Raw genomic sequence first — 20,614 nt, 5'->3', positions numbered from 1 at the left:
ATTTCAGCTAAAATATGGTTTTCCGATAACCTTTGGAAGGGAAATGCAGCCCTTTACCTTTATTTTAGGATGAAATGGGAGGATCTTAAAGCTAATGAAAAGAGCATTTATGAGAAGCAGAAAAATGATTCTGGATATAGCAATTTCATGAATTATAAGAATAGAATTTGGAAAGCGCAAAGAATTCTAAATGAATCAATAGAAGAAGCAGCGTGCATTTGTCTTGGCAGCTCGGTGATGAGATTAATATTTACTAATCATAGGTTTCAGCTGTTCCAAGTAACATGTAACAAGAAAGATGTGATTGAAAAGCATGTAGTGTTCTAGCTGCAGCTTCTAATTCTAGATTACTTGTCTATGCTTCATATATAAGAAAGAAAATTTTAAACAATAACATGACGTGAATACAGAATTCAATAAATTCACAGCCTGAAAGACCGGGCTATGTATGAAGAGTGCAGATTCTATGAATAAATATATCCGTGTGGACGTGCGTCAGGGAGGTACTGGCTCCACGTAAGACCAGTTGGTATGGAGTCCTATTGGCGTTGCTCCATGGGAATAATGCATGCAAATAGCTCTTTCACGGGGATTGAGAATGATCTCGATAGTGCTATGTATGCCTAGCAATGGCTTGCCTACCATGTCTTGTCATGTTACAATGTCGGAGAGGACCAGAGTTTGAGGAGGATCACCGCGCTCAGCCAATTGTCAAATTAGGTAATCTTTATTTGAGTTGAAAAAGACACTACGCGTTTCGGGCACACCGCCCTTTTTCAAGTGTATAAGCTGTCTTGCGTCAAGACAGCTTATACACTTGAAAAAAAAATAAATGATAAAATAAAAAAATAGTATGTCCATTCAATATCCAGATAGTTAGATACTGTTACCATATAGCGCCCTCGTAACTACAGTATAATGATTGGGGGTTTCCCATGTCCCCTGCTGGCTTAAATGGGAAAGACCAAGGATCAAGTCTGTTGTGTTTCCATTGCATTGCTGAGACATTGGATGCTGCTAAATGTGTTTGCAATAGTTTGTCTCCTCTTTTCTATTGAATGAATGTGCGCTCTCGCTGAGTATGTTTGTGTATGAGGAGGTCAAAAGAGAGAGATCGCTGCTGGGAGAATTACTTGTGAAAACAACTTGCAATGTGGTCACACATCTGGTCAGCTTGTAACAACTAGGGCTAATGTTGACCATAGACAAGGTTTATAGTCCTATCAGCCGTACAGCCATGTCATCTCTAGGATGCAAGATTGGATACGTTATTGCCAGATACAACCACAGGTCTTTATCTCAAGGAAAGAAGTTTAAGAATTGATGGAAAACCAAGATGGATTGAATCTGAACTGCCCCAAATATCCTCAAGACAGCAGATGTTGGGTCACCATAGGCTTTCGATCTACTAACATGATTGGATCCAACTTTATTCTTAGACAGACTTATATTTTTCTTTTCCCAATGTGCAGAAAGGAAACCTTAGTACTGATATGAATTATGTGATATTAAATAATTTTGTATCGAAATATGACAAAAGAATTGTAGATATGAAACTTTTATTGGCTAACCAGTGAAATGACAATGGCAATCTTACAGCGCACATGGCTCCTTCTTCAGGCTGGTATACAAATGTATGATTTGAAGCATTCATTTATAAACCGCCTGAAGGAGTCTATGTGCTCTGAAAGCTTGTAAATGTAATTTTACTGCTTATCCAATAAAGATATCATAACAACAATACTTTTGTCTTTCTCGACACAAAAGTATTTATCATTGCATTTTCACAAGGTATAATGGGTTGTAGTTATTTGTATCTGAGGGACAATTGTTTTATTATCGACAGACCTCTATACATATGTACTTGTCACCTGAGCATAGAAATGAATGTGGAAAATGCACAAAACAGTGTTGTCTATTCAGTGTTGTCATTCTCGGTTAATGTCCCGGCACCCTATTAGTGTCTATATATCCTGTTACAATCTCACTTGATAAGCATTGTAAACTGTAATGCTAGGAAAATAGAATAAAAGGGGCTGCCTATGATTTTTTTTTTGGCCTATCCTTAGGTTAGACCAGAAATATCTGATCATGTGTGGGGGCACGGTCGGCACCCATACTGATCAACTGTTTTGGGAAGTGTACTATACAATGGACAGAGCAGGAAGCATATAGCCCCATGTCCTGTATAGTGACTGGGCGCCATTACTGTAGCCCTGCTCCCATCAACTTGACTACCCCTGACCTTTATGAATAGAATATTTATAAAATAAAAAATCAGGAAAACCCTCTTAGGGCTAAGGCCCACGTGGTAAAAAAGCGCTGCAGGACCTCTATGGACTTTCTGCTTCAATTATATCTACAGGGAAACCGCTGGTGTGTCTGTAGGTATAAATGACCTGCTGTGATTTCCAAAACCTCACCTGTTTTGGAAATCGGAACTTGTCTCCAGCAAGTATTTTAACACAAAGCGGGGATGGGATTCGCTAGAATCCCATCCACTTTGCTGTGACCGTACAACGCAGCATTTTTTTTTGCAAACCACGGCATTTATGCCATGTGGGGCCCCTGGACGGCAGATATGTCATTTGTTGATTTCTGCCAAAAGGGACACATATGCAGGGTCTAAAAGAACAGGACAAAATCCATTACATATCTGATGAGCAGGGGCGTAACTACCAGGGAAGCAGCGGAAGCAGCTGCCACAGGGCCCGGGACATTAGGGGACCCGGCGACAGCTGCTACCGCTGCGTTTTTTTTCGTCGGTAAGTGACAACGCGGGCCCCGCAAACATCATTATTATACTCAGGGGTCTTTTCAGACCCCCGAGTATAATGATAGGAGGCCCGGGAGAGGTAAGCGAACATAAAGTGTTACTTACCTCTCCACGCTCCGCGAAGACTTCGGGGCCTACTTGTATAACGCCTCAGATGTCACATGACCGGGGCCTGCGTCCTTATGTGTCACGATGCAGACCCCCGGTCACATGACATCCTTGATGTCATTGAAGACAGCCGACAGCGGGGAGCGCAGGGATAGGTAAGTAACAGTGTTTATGTTTGTATCCCCGTCTCGGTCTCCGATTAGACCCCAGAGTATAATAATTGTTAATGGGTGTCCACAATGGAGCATAATACTGGGTGATGGGGCCACTATGGGGCATAATACTGGTGATGGGCCATTATGGGGTATAATGCTGTGTGATGGGGCAACTATGGGGCATAATAGTGCACGCAGGAATGCGGGGGGGGGGGGGCATTGGTCGGGGTCTTCAACGTTGGTTGGGGGGGGGTTCCCATGTCAAAGGTTCGCCACGGGGCTCCACCATTCCTAGTTACGCCACTGTTGATGAGATGGCTTAACAATGAAACTTTTATATCCTCTATTGAAACCTTTTCTGCTGTTACAAATCAGGGCCCAGGTTTAAACTGTTAGATTCATGTATTAAAGTCTATAAGATCCCCTGAAAGTCCACGCTGTTAACAAAAAAAAAGCTAAACACAAAATTTACAAAATCTACCAAAAAAATTATAGTTTAATTCATACTTACTCCATCTCTCACAGAGACCAAAATTACAATGTACTGGCTTATGTAAAAGAAGTATAAAGCACCATGTAGACAGCCTTTAATGCAGTCACCACGAACTAATAAACCAAACTGGTGACAAGCGGCTCTACACGGATGCCCTTTTGTACCTGGGACATTACAAAATATTATGAAAAACATAATTTTATAGCATAATACTCTTTCTGCAGTGTTTAACTGTCAAAATATAAAAATCCACCGATTTTCCACAATTTAATACAATTAGAGATGAGCGAACACTAAAATGTTCGAGGTTCGAAATTCGATTCGAACAGCCGCTCAGTGTTCGTGTGTTCGAACGGGTTTCGAACCCCATTATAGTCTATGGGGAACAGATATTCGTTAAGGGGGAAACCCAAATCCGTGTCTGGAGGGTCACCAAGTCCACTATGACACCACAGGAAATGATGCCAACACCTCTGGAATGACACTGGGACAGCAGGGGAAGCATGTCTGGGGGCATCTAACACACCAAAGACCCTCTATTACCCCAACATCACAGCCTAACAACTACACACTTTACACACTCAATACCACCTCTCTGACAGTAGGAAAACACCTTGAAACATGTGTATTTGGCACTTGCAGTGAGGAGAGCTTGTCACCAGCAGTGAATTTGGCCCTTGTAGTAAGTTGAGGTTGGCACCAACATTTGTTTTGAAAATCAGGGTGGATTGAGCCTCTAACCAGCAGAGTTTGGGCAAATTCATGGTGGAGGGAGCCTCTAAACAGCCCAGTTTGGACCAATTCATGGTGGAGGGAGCCTCTAAAAAACCCAGTTTGGACCAATTCATGGTGGAGGGAGCCTCTAAACAGCCCAGTTTGGGCAAATTCATGGTGGAGGGAGCCTCTAACCAGCCCAGTTTGGGCAAATTCATGGTGGAGGGAGCCTTTAAACAGCCCAGTTTGGACCAATTCATGGTGGAGGGAGCCTCTAAACAGCCCAGTTTGGGTAAATTCATGGTGGAGGGAGCCTCTAAAAACCCCAGTTTGGACCAATTCATAGTGGAGGGAGCCTCTAACCAGCCCAGTTTGGGCAAATTCATGGTGGAGGGAGCCTCTAAAAACCCCAGTTTGGACCAATTCATGGTGGAGGGAGCCTCCAAAAACCCTAGTTTGGACCAATTCATGGTGGAGGGAGCCTCTAAACAGCCCAGTTTGGGCAAATTCATGGTGGAGGGAGCCTCTAAAAACCCCAGTTTGGACCAATTCATGGTGGAGGGAGCCTCTAAACAGCCCAGTTTGGACCAATTCATGGTGGAGGGAGCCTCTAAAAACCCCAGTTTGGACCAATTCATGGTGGAGGGAGCCTCTAAAAACCCTAGTTTGGACCAATTCATGGTGGAGGGAGCCTCTAAACAGCCCAGTTTGGACCAATTCATGGTGGAGGGAGCCTCTAACCAGCCCAGTTTGGACCAATTCATGATGGAGGGAGCCTCTAAAAAACCCAGTTTGGACCAATTCATGGTGGAGGGAGCCTCTAAACACCCCAGTTTGGACCAATTCATGGTGGAGGGAGCCTCTAACCAGCCCAGTTTGGACCAATTCATGGTGGAGGGAGCCTCTAAACAGCCCAGTTTGGACCAATTCATGATGGAGGGAGCCTCTAAAAAACCCAGTTTGAACCAATTCATGGTGGAGGGAGCCTCTAAACAGCCCAGTTTGGGCAAATTCATGGTGGAGGGAGCCTCTAACCAGCCCAGTTTGGACCAATTCATGATGGAGGGAGCCTCTAAAAAACCCAGTTTGGACCAATTCATGGTGGAGGGAGCCTCTAAACACCCCAGTTTGGACCAATCATGGTGGAGGGAGCCTCTAACCAGCCCAGTTTGGACCAATTCATGGTGGAGGGAGCCTCTAAACAGCCCAGTTTGGGTAAATTCATGGTGGAGGGAGCCTCTAAAAACCCCAGTTTGGACCAATTCATAGTGGAGGGAGCCTCTAACCAGCCCAGTTTGGGCAAATTCATGGTGGAGGGAGCCTCTAAAAACCCCAGTTTGGACCAATTCATGGTGGAGGGAGCCTCCAAAAACCCTAGTTTGGACCAATTCATGGTGGAGGGAGCCTCTAAACAGCCCAGTTTGGGCAAATTCATGGTGGAGGGAGCCTCTAAAAACCCCAGTTTGGACCAATTCATGGTGGAGGGAGCCTCTAAACAGCCCAGTTTGGACCAATTCATGGTGGAGGGAGCCTCTAAAAACCCCAGTTTGGACCAATTCATGGTGGAGGGAGCCTCTAAAAACCCTAGTTTGGACCAATTCATGGTGGAGGGAGCCTCTAAACAGCCCAGTTTGGACCAATTCATGGTGGAGGGAGCCTCTAACCAGCCCAGTTTGGACCAATTCATGATGGAGGGAGCCTCTAAAAAACCCAGTTTGGACCAATTCATGGTGGAGGGAGCCTCTAAACACCCCAGTTTGGACCAATTCATGGTGGAGGGAGCCTCTAACCAGCCCAGTTTGGACCAATTCATGGTGGAGGGAGCCTCTAAACAGCCCAGTTTGGACCAATTCATGATGGAGGGAGCCTCTAAAAAACCCAGTTTGAACCAATTCATGGTGGAGGGAGCCTCTAAACAGCCCAGTTTGGGCAAATTCATGGTGGAGGGAGCCTCTAACCAGCCCAGTTTGGACCAATTCATGATGGAGGGAGCCTCTAAAAAACCCAGTTTGGACCAATTCATGGTGGAGGGAGCCTCTAAACACCCCAGTTTGGACCAATCATGGTGGAGGGAGCCTCTAACCAGCCCAGTTTGGACCAATTCATGGTGGAGGGAGCCTCTAAAAAACCCAGTTTGGACCAATTCATGGTGGAGGGAGCCTCTAAACAGCCCAGTTTGGGCAAATTCATGGTGGAGGGAGCCTTTAAACAGCCCAGTTTGGACCAATTCATGGTGGAGGGAGCCTCTAACCAGCCCAGTTTGGGCAAATTCATGGTGGAGGGAGCCTCTAAAAACCCCAGTTTGGACCAATTCATGGTGGAGGGAGCCTCTAAAAACCCTAGTTTGGACCAATTCATGGTGGAGGGAGCCTCTAAACAGCCCAGTTTGGACCAATTCATGGTGGAGGGAGCCTCTAAACAGCCCAGTTTGGACCAATTCATGGTGGAGGGAGCCTCTAAAAAACCCAGTTTGGACCAATTCATGGTGGAGGGAGCCTCTAAACAGCCCAGTTTGGGCAAATTCATGGTGGAGGGAGCCTCTAACCAGCCCAGTTTGGACCAATTCATGGTGGAGGGAGCCTCTAAACAGCCCAGTTTGGACCAATTCATGGTGGAGGGAGCCTCTAAAAAACCCAGTTTGGACCAATTCATGGTGGAGGGAGCCTCTAAACAGCCCAGTTTGGGCAAATTCATGGTGGAGGGAGCCTCTAAAAACCCCAGTTTGGACCAATTCATGGTGGAGGGAGCCTCTAAAAAACCCAGTTTGGACCAATTCATGGTGGAGGGAGCCTCTAAACACCCCAGTTTGGACCAATTCATGGTGGAGGGAGCCTCTAACCAGCCCAGTTTGGACCAATTCATGGTGGAGGGAGCCTCTAAACAGCCCAGTTTGGGCAAATTCATGGTGGAGGGAGCCTCTAAAAACCCCAGTTTGGACCAATTCATGGTGGAGGGAGCCTCTAAAAAACCCAGTTTGGACCAATTCATGGTGGAGGGAGCCTCTAAAAACCCCAGTTTGGACCAATTCATGGTGGAGGGAGCCTCTAAACAGCCCAGTTTGGACCAATTCATGGTGGAGGGAGCCTCTAAAAACCCCAGTTTGGACCAATTCATGGTGGAGGGAGCCTCTAAACAGCCCAGTTTGGACCAATTCATGGTGGAGGGAGCCTCTAACCAGCAGAGTTGTGGGAACGCAGGGTGGAGGGAGCCTCTAACCAGCAGAGTTGTGGGAAAGCAGGGTGGAGGGAGCCTCTAACCAGCAGAGTTGGTGGAAATCAGGGTGGAGGGAGCCTCTAACCAGCAGAGTTGGGGGAAATCAGGGTGGAGGGAGCCTAGTATTAGCAGAATTGTGCAACGCTTATGGTGGATGAGTATGAGGATGCGGAGGAATTGGAGAGGTTGAGTACAGACATGGAGTTTCATGTTGGGGTGCTTTACACAGGTGGGCACAAAAATGAAGGCTCTATCCAGTGGTGGTTCATTTTTATCAAAGTGAGCCGGTCGGCACTCTCAGCTGACAGACGGGTGCGCTTGTCAGTGATGATGCCACCGGCTGCACTGAACACCCTCTCAGATAGGACGCTGGCGGCAGTACAGGACAGCACCTCCAAGGCATATAGGGCAAGTTCAAGCCACAGGTCCAACTTCGACACCCAATACGTGTAGGGCGCAGAGGGGTCGGAGAGGACAGGGCTGTGGTCGGAAAGGTATTCCCGCAACATGCGCCTATACTTCTCACGCCTGGTGACACTAGGACCCTCCGTGGCGGCACTTTGGCGAGGGGGTGCCATCAAGGTGTCCCAGACCTTAGACAGTGTGCCCCTCGTTTGTGTGGACCGGTGAGAACTTGGTCGCCTACTGGAGGAACTGCCCTCCCTGCCGCCAACGTCACATGCTGGAAACATCTCCATCATATTCTGCACCAATTGCCTGTGGCAAGCATTGATGCGATTGGCCCTCCCCTCTACGGGAATAAAAGACGAGATGTTGTTTTTATACCGGGGGTCAAGGATAGCAAAGATCCAGTACTGGTTGTCCTCCATGATTTTGACAATACGCTTGTCGGTTGTAAAGCACCCCAACATGAACTCAGCCATGTCTGCCACAGTGTTAGTTGGCATGACTCCTCTGGCCCCACCGGAAAGTTCAATCTCCATTTCCTCCTCATCCTCCATGTCTACCCATCCGCGCTGCAACAATGGGACGATTCAAAGTTGCCCGGAAGCCTCCTGTATCACCATCACATCATCGGACAACTCTTCTTCTTCCTCCTCCTCCTCCTCCTCCATTAAACGCGATGAAGCGGACAGATGTGTGGACCTACTCTCCAGCTGTGACGAATCGGATGCTATCCCTGACTCCTCTGTGTGATCTGAGTTATCCCTGATGTCAATCAGGGATTCTCTCAGAACACACAAGAGCGGGATTGTAAGGCTCACCATCGCATCCTCAGAGCTCACCCTCCTTGTGGACTCCTCAAAGACCCGTAGGATGTCACAAAGGTCTCTCATCCATGGCCACTCATGGATGTGAAACTGAGGCAGCTGACTTTGTGGCGCCCTAGGGTTTTGTAGCTGGTATTCCATCAAAGGTCTCTGCTGCTCAACCACTCTATTCAACATCTGAAACGTTGAGTTCCAGCGTGTGGGGATGTCGCACAAAAGCCAGTGTTGTGGCACATGCAGGCGTTGCTGGAGAGATTTTAAGCTAGCAGCAGCTACTGTCGACTTGCGAAACTGGGCGCACATGCGCCGCACTTTCACCAGTAGCTCTGGAACATTGGGGTAGCTCTTTAGGAAACGTTGCACCACTAGGTTGAAGACGTGGGCCAGACATGGAACATGTTGGAGTCCGGCAAGCTCCAGAGCTGCTACCAGGTTCCGGCCGTTATCACAAACGACCATGCCTGGGCCCAGGTGCAGCGGCTCAAACCATATTGCCGTCTCATCGAGGAGGGCATCCCTCACCTCGGAGGCAGTGTGCTGTCTGTCCCCCAAGCTGATCAGCATCAGCACAGCCTGCTGACGTCTACCAATGCCAGTGCTGCAACGTTTCCAACTCGTAGCTGGGGTCAATCTAACAGCGGAGGAGGAGGCGGTGGCGGAGGAGGAGGCGGTGGCGGAGGAGGAGGAGGGGGGTGTTCTTCTCGTGTCCCTGCCAGGAATGTTAGGCGGGGAGACGAGGTACACCGGGCCAGTTTGGGAAGCAGTCCCAGCCTCAACTACATTCACCCAGTGTGCCGTCAGTGAAATGTAGCGTCCCTGTCCGCATGCACTTGTCCACGCGTCGGTGGTCAAGTGGACCTTTGTGCAAAGCGCGGAACTAAGGGCCCGCCTGATGTTGAGTGACACGTGCTGGTGCAAGGCGGGGACGGCACACCGGGAGAAGTAGTGACGGCTAGGGACGGCATAGCGAGGTGCCGCAGTTGCCATCAGGTCCAGGAAGGCAGGAGTTTCAACAAGCCGGAACGCCAACATCTCCTGGGCCAGCAGTTTAGCGATGTTGGCGTTCAAGGCTTGCGCGTGTGGGTGGTTAGCAGTGTATTTCTGCAGCCGCTCCAATGTCTGAGAGATGGTGGGTTGTTGTAAAGAAGCGCCTGATGGTGCCTTTGATGGTGCAGGAGAAGGAGATAAGACAGGAACAGGGGAGGATGAGGAAGAAGTCAACAAAGTGGCGGAGGCAGATGAAGTGGTGTCCTGGCTCGTCCTCTGGAGTGCATCGCCAGCACAGTCAGCAGTGGCAGAGGCAGAGGCAGTGGCAGTGGCGTGAACGGCAGGCGGCCTTTGTCCTGCCGTTGCTGCCTGCCACTGATTCCAGTGCTTGGCTTCCAAATGACGGCGCATTGAAGTGGTGGACAGGTTGCTCTTCTCAGAGCCCCTAATCAATTTCGAGAGGCAAATTGTGCAGACAACACTATATCTGTCCTCGGCGCATTCCTTGAAAAAACTTCACACCTTCGAGAAACGTGCCCTCGAGGTGGGAGTTTTTCGGGGCTGGGTACGAACTGGAACATCTTGGGAGATTCCGGGTGTGGCCTGGCTTCGCCTAAGCTGCTGACCTCTGCCTCTGCCTCTAGCTACCCTTTTTGGTGCTGCACCTGCCTCAACATCCACACTACTTTCCCCGCTTGACATCCCCCCTGTCCAGGTCGGGTCAGTGTCCTCATCATCCACCACTTCCTCTTCCAACTCCTGTCTCATCTCCTCCTCCCGCACAATGCGCCGGTCAACTGGATGCCCTGACGGCAACTGCGTCACATCATCGTCGATGAGGGTGGGTTGCTGGTCATCCACCACCAAATCGAATGGAGATGGAGGAGACTCTAGTGTTTGAGCATCTGGACACAGATGCTCCTCTGTTAGGTTCGTGGAATCGTGACGTGGAGGGGCAGGTTGAGGGACAATGAAAGGAGCGGAGAACAGCTCTGGGGAGCAGGGACAGTTGGGGTTATTGTTCTGTGAAGCTTGGGAATTTTGGGAGGAAGGAGGACAAGACTGTTGGGTAATAGGAGGAGAGGAGGCAGAGTCTGACTGGCTGCTGGACAATGTGCTGTAAGCGTTCTCTGACAGCCATTGCAAGACCTGTTCCTGGTTCTCGGGCCTACTAAGATTTGTACCCTGCAGTTTAGTTAATGTGGCAAGCAACCCTGGCACTGTGGAGTGGCGCAATGCTTGCTGCCCCACAGGAGTAGGCACGGGACGCCCTGTGGCTTCACTGCTACCTTGCTCCCCAGAACCATTCCCCCGACCTCGCCCACGGCCTCGTCCACGTCCCTTTTCGGGAGCCTTGCGCATTTTGAATTCCCAGTTAGAAATTGGCACTATATACCAGTAGCAAAAATTGTGGGTGCACGTAACCCCAATATATTCTTTGAATTCCCAGTCAGAAACTGGCACTATATACCAGTAGCAAAAATTGTGGGTGCACGTAACCCCAATATATTCTTTGAATTCCCAGTCAGACAATGGCACTATATACCAGTAGCAAAAATTGTGGGTGCACGTAACCCCAATATATTCTTTGAATTCCCAGTCAGAAACTGGCACTATATGGCAGTAGCAAGAAATGAGGGTATTTGTAACCCCAATATATTCTTTGAATTCCCAGTCAGACAATGGCACTATATACCAGTAGCAAAAATTGTGGGTGCACGTAACCCCAATATATTCTTTGAATTCCCAGTCAGACAATGGCACTATATACCAGTAGCAAAAATTGTGGGTGCACGTAACCCCAATATATTCTTTGAATTCCCAGTCAGACAATGGCACTATATACCAGTAGCAAAAATTGTGGGTGCACGTAACCCCAATATATTCTTTGAATTCCCAGTCAGAAACTGGCACTATATGGCAGTAGCAAGAAATGAGGGTATTTGTAACCCCAATATATTCTTTGAATTCCCAGTCAGACAATGGCACTATATACCAGTAGCAAAAATTGTGGGTGCACGTAACCCCAATATATTCTTTGAATTCCCAGTCAGACAATGGCACTATATACCAGTAGCAAAAATTGTGGGTGCACGTAACCCCAATATATTCTTTGAATTCCCAGTCAGAAACTGGCACTATATGGCAGTAGCAAGAAATGAGGGTATTTGTAACCCCAATATATTCTTTGAATTCCCAGTCAGACAATGGCATTATATACCAGTAGCAAAAATTGTGGGTGCACGTAACCCCAATATATTCTTTGAATTCCCAGTCAGAAACTGGCACTATATGGCAGTAGCAAGAAATGAGGGTATTTGTAACCCCAATATATTCTTTGAATTCCCAGTCAGACAATGGCACTATATACCAGTAGCAAAAATTGTGGGTGCACTTAACCCCAATATATTCTTTGAATTCCCAGTCAGAAACTGGCACTATATGGCAGTAGCAAGAAATGAGGGTATTTGTAACCCCAATATATTCTTTGAATTCCCAGTCAGACAATGGCACTATATGGCAGTAGCAAGAAATGAGGGTATTTGTAACCCCAATATATTCTTTGAATTCTCAGTCAGAAACTGGCACTATATGGCAGTAGCAAGAAATGAGGGTATTTGTAACCCTAATATATTCTTTGAATTCCCAGTCAGACAATGGCACTATATACCAGTAGCAAAAATTGTGGGTGCACGTAACCCCAATATATTCTTTGAATTCCCAGTCAGAAACTGGCACTATATGGCAGCAGAAAGAAATGAGGGTATTTGTAACCCCAATATATTCTTTGAAATCCCAGTCAGAAACTGGCACTATATACCAGTAGCAAAAATTGTGGGTGCACGTAACCCCAATATATTCTTTGAATTCCCAGTCAGACAATGGCACTATATACCAGTAGCAAAAATTGTGGGTGCACGTAACCCCAATATATTCTTTGAATTCCCAGTCAGACAATGGCACTATATACCAGTAGCAAAAATTGTGGGTGCACGTAACCCCAATATATTCTTTGAATTCCCAGTCAGACAATGGCACTATATACCAGTAGCAAAAATTGTGGGTGCACGTAACCCCAATATATTCTTTGAATTCCCAGTCAGAAACTGGCACTATATGGCAGTAGCAAGAAATGAGGGTATTTGTAACCCCAATATATTCTTTGAATTCCCAGTCAGACAATGGCACTATATACCAGTAGCAAAAATTGTGGGTGCACGTAACCCCAATATATTCTTTGAATTCCCAGTCAGACAATGGCACTATATACCAGTAGCAAAAATTGTGGGTGCACGTAACCCCAATATATTCTTTGAATTCCCAGTCAGAAACTGGCACTATATGGCAGTAGCAAGAAATGAGGGTATTTGTAACCCCAATATATTCTTTGAATTCCCAGTCAGACAATGGCACTATATACCAGTAGCAAAAATTGTGGGTGCACGTAACCCCAATATATTCTTTGAATTCCCAGTCAGACAATGGCACTATATAACAGTAGCAAAAATTGTGGGTGCACGTAACCCCAATATATTCTTTGAATTCCCAGTCAGACAATGGCACTATATACCAGTAGCAAAAATTGTGGGTGCACGTAACCCCAATATATTCTTTGAATTCCCAGTCAGACAATGGCACTATATACCAGTAGCAAAAATTGTGGGTGCACGTAACCCCAATATATTCTTTGAATTCCCAGTCAGACAATGGCACTATATACCAGTAGCAAAAATTGTGGGTGCACGTAACCCCAATATATTCTTTGAATTACCAGTCCGAAACTGGCACTATATGGCAGTAGCAAGAAATGAGGGTATTTGTAACCCCAATATATTCTTTGAATTCCCAGTCAGACAATGGCACTATATACCAGTAGCAAAAATTGTGGGTGTATATAGCCCCAATTCTATTGCTAGGGGACTTGCAGGGTATTTCTGGGGTGAAGGTGGGGGGGCACACCGTTGGAACGGGTATCGGGGGTATATATCGGGTATACGGGAATACACTGACAGTGTATTCCATTCAGGATCCTGGGAAAGCTGGGTTGCGGCGATTGAGCCTGTCAGTGCCACGTTACACTGACAAGCTTCTCCCTGGAATTTAGCTCTTATACAAGCTGTTGGTTGTCTTCTCCTTCCTATCCTAGCCTGTCCCTGCCTACCCAGAATCTAAGCCCTAGCTAACTGGACGGAAACCTCCGTCCCCGGTGAATTGCAAGCTCAGAATGACGCGAAGCTGGGCGGCGCTGTTCTTTTAAATTAGAGGTCACATGTTTTCGGCAGCCAATGGGTTTTGCCTACTTTTTTCAACGTCACCGGTGTCGTAGTTCCTGTCCCACCTACCCTGCGCTGTTATTGGAGCAAAAAAGTCGCCAGGGAAGGTGGGAGGGGAATCGAGTAATGGCGCACTTTACCACGCGGTGTTCGATTCGATTCGAACATGCCAAACAGCCTAATATCCGATCGAACATGAGTTCGATAGAACACTGTTCGCTCATCTCTAAATACAATGTATTACAAAGAGCGCAATATGCAGCCTATGAACACTGGTTTACATTTGAAGGGGTGAATGGCATGAGAAAGGGAATTCCAGATAAGAGCAGATAAAGGATTTCTTGCAAGTAAGAGACAAGGATTTGTAGGTTGTCATTGGGATTTTGTATTCTGAATATGTGACAAGTACCCGGCAGCGGGGTTGAGGGAGAAGGGTGACAAGAGAATAGCAAGGAGGGGGAAATAAATTAAACAAAAAAAAGGTCAGGTGGTAGACTACAAAGGAGGGGAATGTGAATAGGGGGTTGTTATTGATGGTTATTAAATTATGTGGAAGAGGGAAGAGAGATGGAGGAATATGTGATTTATACATATCAAGATTAAATAAGATCTTCTTTTTTTATGTAGATTGTGAGCCCCACATAGACCTCACAATGTACTTTTTTTTCCCCCCTATCAGTATGTTTTTGGAATATGGGATGGAAATCCATGTTGACACAGGGAGAACATACAAACTCCTTGCAGATGGTTTTTTGCCCTTGGTGGGACTTGAACACCAGGACTCCAGTGCTGCAAGGCTGCAGTGCTAACCACTGAGCCACCGTGTGGCCCCAACATTAAATAAGATCTGTCAGTAGTTTCCATCCCTACTAACTCTTCACATTGCTAAACAGGTGATGAAGAAGCAAATTCAGTCATCTTCATATTTGTGATCATACTTAAGCACATGTGAGAAAACTGTCACTTATTCTGTTGGGCACCATATGCTTGTGAATTATTAAATGGTCAGTTTTTGTCCTAAAAGTTGCATTAAAGTGATGGCCACTCAGAGCTTCTTTCCCTCCATCTTCTTCCTCTTGTCAAGTAAAATCCATCTCTAACACCCAAGACACTAAGACAGATTGCAGAAAGTGTGGTTGAGGCTTTGCTTTCAGCTACATGCGCTGTCCTCTTCTGTCTGGATTTTCTACCCAGTTATGTCTCTAATATCAGTAATTTTCTGTCCCCCTATTCAAAGCCTGATACAGTGTGATGGTTGTATTTGTAACTACAACTATCCTGTGTGTCCTGCACACGCAAGCCTCATTATACTGGCATTACTATTTCCAATATCCATAGCTATGCACACAGAATTTTTGCATTGACCCATAGACATACACATTTGATGCTATTTATAGTAGTCACATTATAATATATACCACTACAATGTGCCAGGACACACAGATTAGTTGTGGCTGTAGCTAGCTTTAAAGGCAAGAAAGGGTTAATATTAGAGGTAATATTAGTCATCTCATTATCAATATACAGTGGGGCAAAAAAGTATTTAGTCAGTCACCAATAGTGCACGTTCCACCACTTAAAAAGATGAGAGGCGTCTGTAATTGACCTCATAGGTAGACCTCAACTATGAGAGACAAAATGAGAAAACAAATCCAGAAAATCACATTGTCTGATTTTGTAAGAATTTATTTGCAAATTATGGTGGAAAATAAGTATTTGGTCAGTAACAAAATTTCATCTCAATACTTTGTTATATATCCTTTGTTGGCAATGACAGAGGTCAAACGTTTTCTGTAAGTCTTCACAAGGTTGGCACACACTGTTGTTGGTATGTTGGCCCATTCCTCCATGCAGATCTCCTCTAGAGCAGTGATGTTTTGGGGCTGTCGCTTGGCAACGCGGACTTTCAACTCCCTCCAAAGGTTTTCTATAGGGTTGAGATCTGGAGACTGGCTAGGCCACTCCAGGACCTTGAAATGCTTCTTACAAAGCCACACCTTTGTTGCCCTGGTAGTGTGCTTTGGATCATTGTCATGTTGAAAGACCCAGCCACGTTTCATCTTCAATGCCCTTGCTGATGGAAGGAGGTTTGCACTCAAAATCTCACGACACATGGCCCCATTCATTCTTTCATGTACCCGGATCAGTTGTCCTGGCCCCTTTGCAGAGAAACAGCCCCAAAGCATGATGTTTCCACCCCCATGATTTACAGTAGGTATGGTGTTTGATGGATGCAACTCAGTATTCTTTTTCCTCCAAACACGAAAAGTTGTGTTTCTACCAAACAGTTCCAGTTTGGTTTCATCAGACCATAGGACATTCTCCCAATACTCTTCTGGATCATCCAAATGCTCTCTAGCAAACTTCAGACGGGCCCAGACATGTACTGGCTTAAGCAGTGGGACACGTCTGGCACTGCAGGATCTGAGTCCCTGGCGGCATAGTGTGTTACTGATGGTAGGCTTTGTTACATTGGTCCCAGCTCTCTGCAGTTCATTCACTAGGTCCCCCCGCGTTGTTCTGGGATTTTTGCTCACCGTTCTTGTGATCATTTTGACCCCAAGGGGTGAGATTTTGCGTGGAGCCCCAGAGTGAGGGAGATTATCAGTGGTCTTGTATGTCTTCCATTTTCTAATTATTGGTCCCACAGTTGATTTCTTCAATCCAAGCTGGTTGCCTATTGCAGATTCAGCCTTCCCAGCCTGTTGCAGGGCTACAATTTTGTTTCTGGTGTCCTTTGACAGCTCTTTGGTCTTCACCATAGTGGAGTTTGGAGTCTGACTGTTTGAGGGTGTGCACAGGTGTCTTTTTATAGTGATAACAAGTTTAAACAGGTGCCATTACTACAGGTAAGGAGTGGAGGAAAGAGGAGACTCTTAAAGAAGAAGTTACAGGTCTGTGAGAGCCAGAAATCTTAATTGCTTGTAGGTGACCAAATACTTATTTCCTACCATAATTTGCAAATAAATTCTTACAAAATCAGACAATGTGATTTTCTGGATTTGTTTTCTCATTTTGTCTCTCATAGTTGAGGTCTACCTATGATGTAAATTACAGACACCTCTCATCTTTTTAAGTGGTGGAACTTGCACTATTGGTGACTGACTAAATACTTTTTTGCCCCACTGTATATGCAACGCATGATAGGAAGTCAGGGAAAAGGGAAAGTCCAAGCCAAACTTATTCTATTCCAGATGCAAGGAATGTTTGGGGAGGGGGCAATAAAATAAAAAACTGACTATAAATGCAATATGTAGCATGTAAGCAACAAGTCCATGCAATTTTTCAGATTCAAAAGAAATTACATGTCTGCTTTAAGTATCTGTTAGGCAAGCAGGAAAACAAGACAGGGAGTAAGGAGCAGACGTTAAAACAGGAGATACAAGAGTCTCGTTGGTGCCAAAATAGAAGAAAAGTTAAATAAGTGAATTGTGGTGAAAAACATTGTCAAAAGCTAAGGAGAGGTCAAGAAGAATTGGAACAGTCATGACTTGTAGGATTATCAGCTGGTATGACGGGAAGCTTGATGCGGCAGGTCGGTGACATCGGTATATCCAAGAGAACAGAATAGGAAACACTCCATCCACTTTACTGTTACTACAACTGTATGCAGCACATGTTTAACTGGAAGTCATATTGTCATCGTTCCTCATATTCTTTCAATATGATTATCATTACTTTGTGTATTTCACATTATTTTAAAATGGATAATTTGATAAAATTGGTGTATTATATTCCTGCTAGTAAGCTTGAGATAATGCACCCATGAATAACAGCACTTTTAGGATACAAAAACATGACTGCATGTATTTTATATTATTCAGGAGATGCGGCATATTGTACTCCAGAGCTGTACAAGGAATGTGCCGATCCTGCACTAGGTAAGTCTTTCGTATTTCTTTCATTTTTACTAACCTAAAAAATAAAACGCATAAAACAAAGACTATTTTCAAAATGATTTTTGCACAAATCTTCAATATAAAGTACTATGGTATATTGCTAATGGAAACCATTTTATAAAACATCATTCATAAGGGAATGTCACTAATTTGATGCAGAATTTTGCTGTGGATTTCATCTTTCGCTGATTAATACGTGCAGACTTTGCTGCAAATTTGCCGGGGCAAGCAGCAAAGGTTTGCACCACAGTACATACCCATTAGTTGTGGCAAATCACCGGCAGGTTACCTGATATGAAATACTGGATAGGCTTTAAAGAAATCCCATTCACACTCTGCAGAAACAAAGTATCAATGTCAATCTGCCCAGGAATCGCAGCAGAAAATTGCAGCAAAACGCAAATGTTTTTGGCTATTTCAGGATGCAGTTGGGTCTCTTGGGATATATCTGCAGCAGACAACCCCCATCCGGCCCAACAAGTGAAGCCTCAGGCCTGGTTCTGCATGGGGACCCCCCAAATGGAATACCGTAAGCATTGACAAGTGGTGAGCTTATGAAAGCACACAGACTCCATAGACTATAATGGGGTCCGTGTTTTTTCTGTGCAGGGCCCGCACGAATCACGCGGAGAGGAAATTAGTTCATGAAGCACTTACCTCTCTGTATGATTCGTGCGGACACCACACGGAAAACACACGGACCCCATTATAGTCTATGGGGTCCATGTGCTTTCATAAACTCACTGCTTGTTAATGTGTTTGGTAGTCCGTTCAGGGTTGTCCCCAAGCGGACTTCCTGAAAGGATTACCGAATGCAGATGTGAACCAGGCCTTAGCTTGAGACTATCTACACTTCAGTAACATCATGCTTTCTATCTGAAATGGAGCCATGACAGCTGTGTCAGATCTGTTATCCCAAAAGACTGCACTATTCTGGCTGTCAATAATACTGAAACAGCCAGAATAAATGTATTACTATGTTAATCCTAATTTCTTGGTTACATACAAATGAGATGAACATCAGTGCGGGCTTTATTACAAAAGAGCAAATGGAATACATGAAAAACACATCTAAGGATAAGCCCTTTGCAGCAAGATTCTGTGTGATAATATGCAAAATATGAATTCACAGTATGCTCATATATACGGATCATACAACATCAATATGTCACCAGAATTGTATCTGTATTACATACATCCTCTAGGGAGGAACTCTAGCATATATAAAGTCTGCGTGCCGTTCACTGATGTCGTATATCAGATGAAACGTTTTCCTCCAAGCACTTATTTCACTCCTTCAGAAGAAAACTTCATACATTAAGCAATATATTACTTCCTTACCATTTTCTTTTGTACATAGTACATGTACATTTTGTCCTTACATACATGTATTATGAGCCAAAAGGCACGCAAAAGGCCACACACTTGTAGACCAATCTGGAGGAAGAATGTTATAGAGCAGGAGATGCAGACACTGATGTATTGAGTTGTGGGGAAAGATTTAATATAATTTGTCATTTATTAATTTTTATATTTGCTCTTTATATGCTCAAAACAGTTCTCTAGTCATGGGGGCGGTGCTATCAATGATTGACAGCTATATCTGTATTACTCAGCCACTGTTAGGACCGCCCCCTTGACTCAATTACAGTTTCTAAGCATATAAAGAGCAAAGAGATAAATAATAATGAGGGGATGGACTGTTATCGCAGACATTAGCTCCGGGTCTCTGCTGTACAACTATAGAGCCCCGGCATCCACTGTAAGGCTAAGGCCCCATGGGACGCCCCGCTACTAAAAAGCGCTGCGGGAAAAACAGTGGGCAAACCACCGTCATTTCCGTAGGTAAAATTGACATGCTGTTGCCGCACCGGTTTTGGAAATCGCGGCATGTCCATACCACGGTTTATACGACAAAGAGGGCATGCGATTCGCTAGAATCCCATCCACTTTGCACTTACTGTAAAACGGCATGATTTTACCATCCCATGGGGCCCCAGCCTAATAGTACTTCTTATCCCAACCCAGGGCCCACAGCATCACCCCACTCCTGCTGATGATGATGTGACCCCGCTCCTTCCACCCATCCATATTCGTATTATAAAATGCACCACCCATTTTCCTCCCAAATTTTGGGGGAAAAGGTGCATCTTACAGTCCAAAAAATACGGTATATTTTTAACACTCCATAAACATCAATAGACAGTTTACAACCAAATGAATGAATGCAGCTGATGCAGCATATCTCAGGCTGGAGCAAATTTTATGTGACCTTGCGAAAAGTCCCATAGATTAAAGAGATTATCTGGGTTGTAATACAATATACCAATGTATTCTCTGCAATGGTTAAGCTTTATTACTAATGAACTCCCTAAGCCCCATTTATTATTTTTGCAGAAGGCTGCGGGGGAGGCCAGACCACTTCTTCAGTTCTTCAGTCTCCCCTGCAGCCACTCTAGCTCTATGATGTCACTGACTCTACACAGTCTCAGGCCAAACTGAGTTGGTAAAGTGACCGAGAGTTGTAGCGGCTGCGGGGAGAGATGAACGAGAGTTCCGGCCTCCCCCTGTAGCCCTCCACAAAAGTAATGTACGGGGTTGCAGGGGACTGGAGTGTACATTAGTAATAATGCTTATCCAGTGCAGGGAATGCACTGGTAAGCTTTAGTATTCCCCAAATAACCCATTAAAACGGGTTCAATAACATGGATCGTATGCAGTAAATGCAAATGTGATGTGGCTATCGATGCGCTCAAATGGAAT

General features: G+C 45.4%; 1 protein-coding gene across 4 annotated transcripts in view; it reads left to right on the top strand.

Annotated features, from left to right (window-relative positions):
• The window catches only part of ASIC1 (acid sensing ion channel subunit 1), a 209,925-nt gene that overhangs the window by 148,800 nt on the left and 40,511 nt on the right, over window positions 1-20,614 (top strand). For all 4 annotated transcript variants that reach the window (XM_075265744.1, XM_075265742.1, XM_075265743.1 and 1 more), the window contains one exon: window positions 17,777-17,833. In XM_075265744.1, the coding sequence (XP_075121845.1) occupies window positions 17,777-17,833 (57 nt within the window). The remainder of the gene's footprint in view (window positions 1-17,776; window positions 17,834-20,614) is intronic.

This window comes from Leptodactylus fuscus, chromosome 2 (assembly GCF_031893055.1).
Source record: "Leptodactylus fuscus isolate aLepFus1 chromosome 2, aLepFus1.hap2, whole genome shotgun sequence".
NCBI lineage: Eukaryota > Metazoa > Chordata > Amphibia > Anura > Leptodactylidae > Leptodactylus > Leptodactylus fuscus.
This window is presented reverse-complemented; position numbering and strand designations above follow the sequence as displayed.